The 7,724-nt window shown below is 35.3% G+C and overlaps 1 protein-coding gene across 2 annotated transcripts in view; it reads right to left on the minus strand.

Annotated features, from left to right (window-relative positions):
* The window catches only part of LOC106867500 (semaphorin-5A), a 308,833-nt gene that overhangs the window by 59,964 nt on the left and 241,145 nt on the right, over positions 1-7,724 (minus strand). For both annotated transcript variants that reach the window (XM_052968682.1, XM_014912385.2), the window contains exons 10-12: positions 3,545-3,577; positions 2,409-2,578; positions 960-1,095 (exon numbers count right to left, since the gene is read on the minus strand). In XM_052968682.1, coding sequence (XP_052824642.1) covers positions 960-1,095; positions 2,409-2,578; positions 3,545-3,577 — 339 coding nt within the window. The remainder of the gene's footprint in view (positions 1-959; positions 1,096-2,408; positions 2,579-3,544; positions 3,578-7,724) is intronic.

Raw genomic sequence — 7,724 nt, forward strand, 5'->3', positions numbered from 1 at the left:
ATATATATATATATATATATATATATATATATATATATATATATATATATACACACACACACACATATGAATGCATATGTATATTTATATATGTACATGTGTGCGTACATATGTATTGTTTACACAATAGAAACTTCAAGAGATATAAAGTGTATCATTTTTAATGGTGTAACCCAAAGCAGATACAGCCATATATAATACAGAATAGAATACTGGGTTAACACACCCTAGGATGGAAAAAAAAGTTGAAGGCTACCTGGGGTATTTGAACCAATACCTACTGTAAATATGACAGAAATTCTAACCAGTATAACAAAACTACCCTTTCAATTTATTCCATCCCTTTGAGAAGTTTTGTTTTTACTAGTAAGAATTGTGTGTTATTTACATTATAAGAATTTAGAAGATTCAGATCTGAGCCCCAGAATCAAACTTCAACTTTTCTTCATCATGTGGTTTTTAACCCACTATTCTAAATGCTATTACTTATAGCTTTATCTGTTTCGAGTTACACCATTAAAAATTATAGACTTTACGTCTCTTGAAGTTTCTATTGTGTAAACAATAAATACATATACACATACATACACATACAAATGCATACACATACGCACACACATGCATATAAACATTCTACTGTTAAAATTATACACTTCATATCTTGCAAAGTATCTAAATTTTTATTAAGTAAATGACATACAATTCTTGTTGGTTAGAGCAAAACATCTAAAATGGAAAGAGAAGATTTGAAGCGTTGCTTAGGTATAATGGCTAAAATGTTTATCATGCATACAGAAGATGTAGTTTCAAATCTCACAGGCGGCAAGCTTTTCATTTAAAATTACATTTAAAATCCAAACAATCATCAATATGTTTCACAATAACAGCAAGTTTTCTCTATTAAAGAAACCAGTTCCATACTAAACATATAGATTCCATTTTAATAATAGTAGTCATACCTGTGAATCTGCTTTTGGATTTTCCATTTTCATCCATGCTGTGTTAGCATTCATCTGGTATTTGAAAGCACCAGAGAATGACCGATGGAATGCATGTATATCATATATACAGATAGCTGAACCTGGTATGCTGTTGCTGAAAACAGAATGGTAAAAAAAAATAAGGATTACAACTCATAAATAACTCAAACTATGATAATCTATTTAATATATTTTAATATATATATTTATATTCTCTGCTGCCTGCCTTAAGTAGAAAACATTTTTCTGTAAAGTAATGGATATAAAAAAACTCAGCCATATATTGCTGAATTGTCTTTTATTAATTTTCTCTAACTTGATTGTCAGTAACAAAACCAGAAACCTTAACCCTGTCACTTCATATTCCTGATACAGTGGGAATAGGTTAAACATCATCTCAGCTGGATTCCCAGTAAAACAGCAATGAAGAACACATATAAAAAAAGAAGATGCGGCTGATTCTGTCCATTAGTTTGCCTGCAATTGTTACTCTAGAGCTATACATGCAGCTATTCATTTTTCTGCGAGAGAGCAGGTTTCTGTTTACAAAATTCACTCACAATGCATTGGACAGTCAGAGTATAATAGAAGATGCTTGCCCAGGATGCTGCTGTGAGTAGAAGAAACCACATGATTACAAAGCAAGCTTCTTCATATATAGCCATGCCTGTGCATCTATCAGTGGGAGGCAAAAAAACCATACACATTTCTGTCTTATTGGAAATTGTCAATGGTTTGTACTAACAGCCAGCTACATATATACGGAGGTAAGTAAAATGAAGCTATACCAAAATGAAAAGATGGCCACAGATATTGCACAAAATATTAAGAAGTGTTAAAACGTTATTAAAGTTCTGGAGGATAATTACAGATAATAAATAAATGAACATATAAGAATACAGATATCATTAAAAAAAAGGATATAATTTAAGGAAACAAGAGAAAAAAAATATGGAGTAACATCCATCTACACTACGGTAGGAACCAGACAGGTAAGTTGGATTAGAGCACTTCATTTTACTTACCTATCCCTCATCTCAAGCTGGAATCTGGTGAACCGAAAGTGCCAGTGTGCATTTTCTGGTGTAACTAAGTGCCAGTGAACATTTTCTGTGTTGGACAGGATAAAAAACAATCAACAATTTCCCAAATGGCACACTTTGCATCGATCTCATTGCTTTTTTTTTTTTGTTCTTATCTATTTATTTACTTGCTGAGCTTGCTTTCAGTTTCCAGTGGGAAAATATTTTCATTAACACAGATATTATGGTAATTCTATTGCTTTGTAAGAAATAACGACAATGACGACGATGATGATGATGATGATGATGATGATAGCAGTAGTAGTGAAGGAGGAAGAGGAAAAGGAAAGGGGTGGAGAATAACAACAACAACAAAACAACTAATGGATATTAAATGCAAGCTTACTCTCCGGTGCCAAACACAGCATATATTAAATTCTCTTCTTTGGAATAGAAGGTCTGCTGAATTTCATTGAAATAAAATGGAAACTCTCCTGGAAGAGAACAGTTAATCCGGGACTTAAGAAAAGTCGTCCAGTTGTTTTCTAGAAGGAGGCTGTCTCCTCCTCTGTCAGTCTGAAGAGTAAAAGAAAAAAACAAAAAAAGGGGTGTAAAAACAATGGATGAGATTTTCATCATAAATTATTTCTTACATAAAAATCATTCAGTTTCAAGACTGCCACTATTAAAATTCCACTGTAAGTCCTCCACACACTGTTTACAGTTACTAGTTAATACATTTTACCGGATTTCTAATGTAACGAACACACACACGTACACACACACACACACACACACACACACACACACACACACACACACCTATTTTTAACTCATAGAATTTATAGGTGCATGGCTAAGTGGTTAGAGCATCAGGCTCACAACCATGAGGTAGTGAGTTCGATTTCTGGACCAAGGCTGTGTGTTGCGTTCTTGAGCAAAATACTTTATTTCACATTGCTCCAATTCATTCAGTTGTAGAAATGAGATGCAACGTCACTGGTGCCAAGCTGTATCGGCCCCTTTGCCTTTCCCTTGGATAACATCAGTGGTGGGGAGAGGGGAGGCCGGTATGCATGAGCGACTGTTGGTCTTCTAAAAACAACCTCACCTGGACTTGTGCCTCTGAGAGTAACTTTCTAGGTGCAATCCCATGGGGGTCTTTACCCTTTTTATTTAGCATAGACGGAACAAGGCATATGGCATAGTAGTTAAGGTGTCACACACATGATCATAATATCATAGTTTCAATTTCCAAACTGGGCAGTGTGCTACATTCTTGAACAAAACACTTCATTTCACATTACTCCAGTCCACTTGGCTGTAAATGAGTAACCCTGCATCTCGGTCACTTGCACAGCAGTGAAACTGGGTAACCTGCCTTATGAGTCCTAGGACCCAAGACAGTAATATCCAAGGGAATGACCCAACATAAATATCCATTTTTCATAAAGTACACAAATATGTTATAGAACAAAATTAGGCTGTCAACCACAGTTTTGACATAAATCACAAGATTCATATTTCTGTAAATGTACTTACCTTACATATTCTTGCTACCCTAGAATAGACTTTCTAGATAAAGAGAAAAGAAAAATAAATGATAAATAATATGAAACACATAGAACTTAATAGTTGATCACATTTTCTTTGGCAGCATTTGAATTTAGGATGTAAAAACAAACAATGAACAACCAAACAAATAATTACAACGATGGTGATGATGATGATGATATGTATTGCTCCTGATTTAGGCAAAGGATGAAATGCAAAGTTGACTTCAGTGGGATTTGAACTCAGAATGTTAAGAGCCAGAACAAATACTGCAAAGCACTTTTATCAATATCCTAACAATTTTGCCAGCTTACAGCTTTTATAATTGTTTCTGATAAGACCTGAAAGTTTGTAGAGAGAGATAAATTGGTTACATTGACCTCAGTACTTGGTCAGTGCTGTATTTTATTCGACCCAAAAAGGATAAAAGGCAAAGATGATGTAAGTAGGATTTGAACTCTTAATGAGTAAAGAACCAGAACAAGTACTGCAAAGGCAGTTTTCCCAACCTTCTAACAATGCTTCCAGTGTGAGAGGATATAGTCAATTTAACCGAGCTAAATATAAGGATAGCATTTATTATTAGTGTCTTTGGAAATAAAAAGCAACTCTGAGATTAGAACTTACAAGAGGCAATATGCCAAACTGGAAGCATTAAAGAATTCGGTCAAGCTTTCTTCATAGCCAACCATCTCCACAATTGCAATCATCATCATCATCATCGTTTAACGTCTGCTTTCCATGCTAGCATGGGTTGGACGATTTGACTGAGGACTGGTGAACCAGATGGCTACACCAGGCTCCAATCTGATTTGGCAGAGTTTCTACAGCTGGATGCCCTTCCTAACGCCAACCACTCCGAGAATGTAGGCCACTCTGAGAGTGTGGTAATATTATTATTATTATTATTATTATTATTATTATTATTACTATTATTATTATTATTATTATCATCATCATCATTACCATCATTATCATTATTATTTTAATTATTTTTATTAATTATGGTGATGAGATTGCAGAATTGTTACTACACTGGACAAAATGCTTAGTGGCATTTCTGTTGACTACATTCTAAATTCAAATGCTGTCAAGGTCGATTTTACCTATCATCCCTTCGGGGTCGATAAAACAAGTACCAGCTGAACACTGGAATTGATGTAGTCAGCTTCCCCTTCCTCTAAAATTCCAGACCTTGTGCCTATAGTAGAAAGAATTATTATTTTTATTATGTAAGGCAAGAACCTGGTGGAATCACCACTGTGCTGAACAGTAATGCTTAGTGGCATTTCTTCTGAGTCTACATTCTGAGTTCAAATGCTGCCAAGATTGACTTTACCGTTAATACTTTCAGGCTCATTGAAATAGGTACCAGTTGTGCATTGGACTTCATGTAATTGACATGCTCCTTCCTTCAAAATTACTGGCCTTGTGCCAAAATTAGCCTTATTATTATTAATGTTATATATTTATAATATTCCAAATGAGATACAAATTTGCTTTGTCCAAAACTACTAATCTTTAAATACAAGATTCATCTTCATTTCAATTAAGTAAAGCAGATGTGAAAGCTGGTGGTGGTGGTGGTGGTGGTAACAGTGGTAGTAATGATGATGAGCCTTGGCAGAAAATGCCCATCACTTTCTAATGATGAATTTTGCAGATCAGCATCAGATTAGGATTATTCTATGACGTTCTTTCTCCTTGTTTTCATTAAAACTATTTTAACCATCTCAATTTCTTTATTCTTTAACATAAACATTTGCCTTTCACTCATTTGTCTGGCAATGTTGGCATTAGAAACAGATGAATCTCTAGATTCATCTGTTTCTAATGCCAACATTATTTTTCTCCCCAATTTTTTTTCTCCTTCTTTTTTTACTGGTTTGCCTCATTTTTCTTACCAAAAAGTAATGGAATATGTTGAATACCATATTTAAAAATTGCACTGGAAATATAAATTATATTCATGTTTTTTTTTTTTTCTTTTTTGCAATACAGAAAAAAAGGAAGACATACAAATACAAATGATGTAAAATATATAATATCTGATGCGGTTATAGGTACAGGTGTGGCTTTGTGATTAAGAAGTGGTGCTTCCCAACCATGTTGTCCTGGGCTCGATTCCACTGTGCAACACCTTTACTAGTGTCTTCTACTATAGCTATGGGCTGATCAAAACCTTGTGAGTCGATGTAGTAGACAGAAACTTAAAGCCCATTATATATATGTCTGTATGTGTACATATATATATATATATATATATATATATATATATATATATATATATAGCAGACGTTAAACGATGATGATGATGATATGCGTATGTGTGTGGTGTATTGGTGTTGGTTTGTTTATGTCCCTGTAACCAAGCAGTTCAGCAAATGAAACTGACAGAATAAGTACCAGATTTAAAAAATAAATACTGGGATCAATTTGATTGATTAAACACTTCAAGTCAATGTCCCTCCACACAGTTTCAGTTTACCAAATCCACTCACAAGACTAGCCAAAGTCAAGTTTATATTTAATGTCATTGAAATGAATTATAAAATCTGTGTGTGATCAACCTGCCCTCGAACATACATCAACTGGCTCTTGAGTGTGTGACAGACTATTCATGACAGTTCATTAGCCTGTCTTCAAGTATGCATCAACCTGTCCCCTAGAGTGCATTGGCCTCTCCTCAAATGTGCATTAGTCTCTCCTCTATCATGCATCAACTAGTCCTCTATCATGCTTAAGCCGGTTCTCAAATGTATGTCAGCCTAACCCTGAGTGTGTATCAGCCTGTCCTCAAGTATGCATTAGCATGTCCTCAAGTGTGCATGATTTCTGAGTCTGTTTGCTTGTCTGTCTGACAGTATGCATGTGTGTATCTGAGTTTGAATGTATGCTTTCGAGAGACTGAGAGAGAGAGGGGGGGCAGATGTGTGTGAGACTGTGTGGGTGGAAACATGAGTATCTGTGTGAATGAGCATGTATGTTTAAGTGTGTGTATACACGTGAGTGTGTGTGTGTGTGTGTGCATGTGTTTTTATATATAATTGCATACGTATGCATAAAATATGTGTCTATGGGTATCTAAGATCTACATATTAGTGTGCATATCCAACTGAACAGTTTTGTTTATTTGCTTTCTCTCTCTTCTCCTGCACTTATTATCCTCAGTAATAGAAGTACTCGTCTATCATCAATTAGATGAAGCTATATAGTTAATCAGCTGGTAGAAAGAATTTACTCAGCAAATTAACTCCACCTGGGTTCATTAACAGACTTCTGTTGCTCAATAACGATGGGAAAAATGGTAGCTTCTAAATTATTTGTCAATTCATTGTTTAAATTACAGGAGGATTTCAGAATAAATAAATATTTTTCAATGTCTTAAGGAAGTCTCACACTCCCACGTGTCACATAAACATAGACATACACACACACATAAAGAATTACACTTACATAGACATGCATAAATACATACATGCATAATCATTACCAACCAGGTGTTAAACAGCAACCAGGCGTTTAAAATACATGAGAAATAGTATTAACATAAATTATGATAGATCATTTTGTGAATATGCTGTTGCTGCTGCTGCTAATTAATGTATGTGTCATATTTATGCTACTAATGCCCATATAAAATAAGAAAAAAGAAAGATATATATTTTAATCCCTGAGAGATTTTCAAAGGTTGGATTTACACTGTGATTTTTCGAAGGGTAGAGGCTCACAAATTAAATGTTGTCATTGTTGTTGTTGATACTCTGTCGCTTACGACGTCGAGGGTTCCAGTTGATCCGATCAACGGAACAGCCTGCTCATGAAATTAACATGCAAGTGGCTGAGCACTCCACAGACACGTGTACCCTTAACATAGTTCTTGAGGATATTCAGCGTGACACAGAGTGTGACAAGGCTGGCCCTTTGAATTACAAGCACAACAGAAACAGGAAGTAAGAGTGTGAGAAAGTTGTGGTGAAAGAGTACAGCAGGGTTCGCCACCATCCCCTGCTGGAGCCTCGTGGAGCTTTTAGGTGTTGTGCGCTCAATAAACACTCACAACGCCCAGTCTGGGAATCGAAACTGTGATCCTATGACCGCAAGTCCACTACCCTAACCACTGGGCCATTGCGCCTCCACGATGTTGTCATTACAAATCTGTCTAAAA

Source organism: Octopus bimaculoides, chromosome 6, assembly GCF_001194135.2.
Source record: "Octopus bimaculoides isolate UCB-OBI-ISO-001 chromosome 6, ASM119413v2, whole genome shotgun sequence".
Taxonomy (NCBI): Eukaryota; Metazoa; Mollusca; class Cephalopoda; order Octopoda; family Octopodidae; genus Octopus; species Octopus bimaculoides.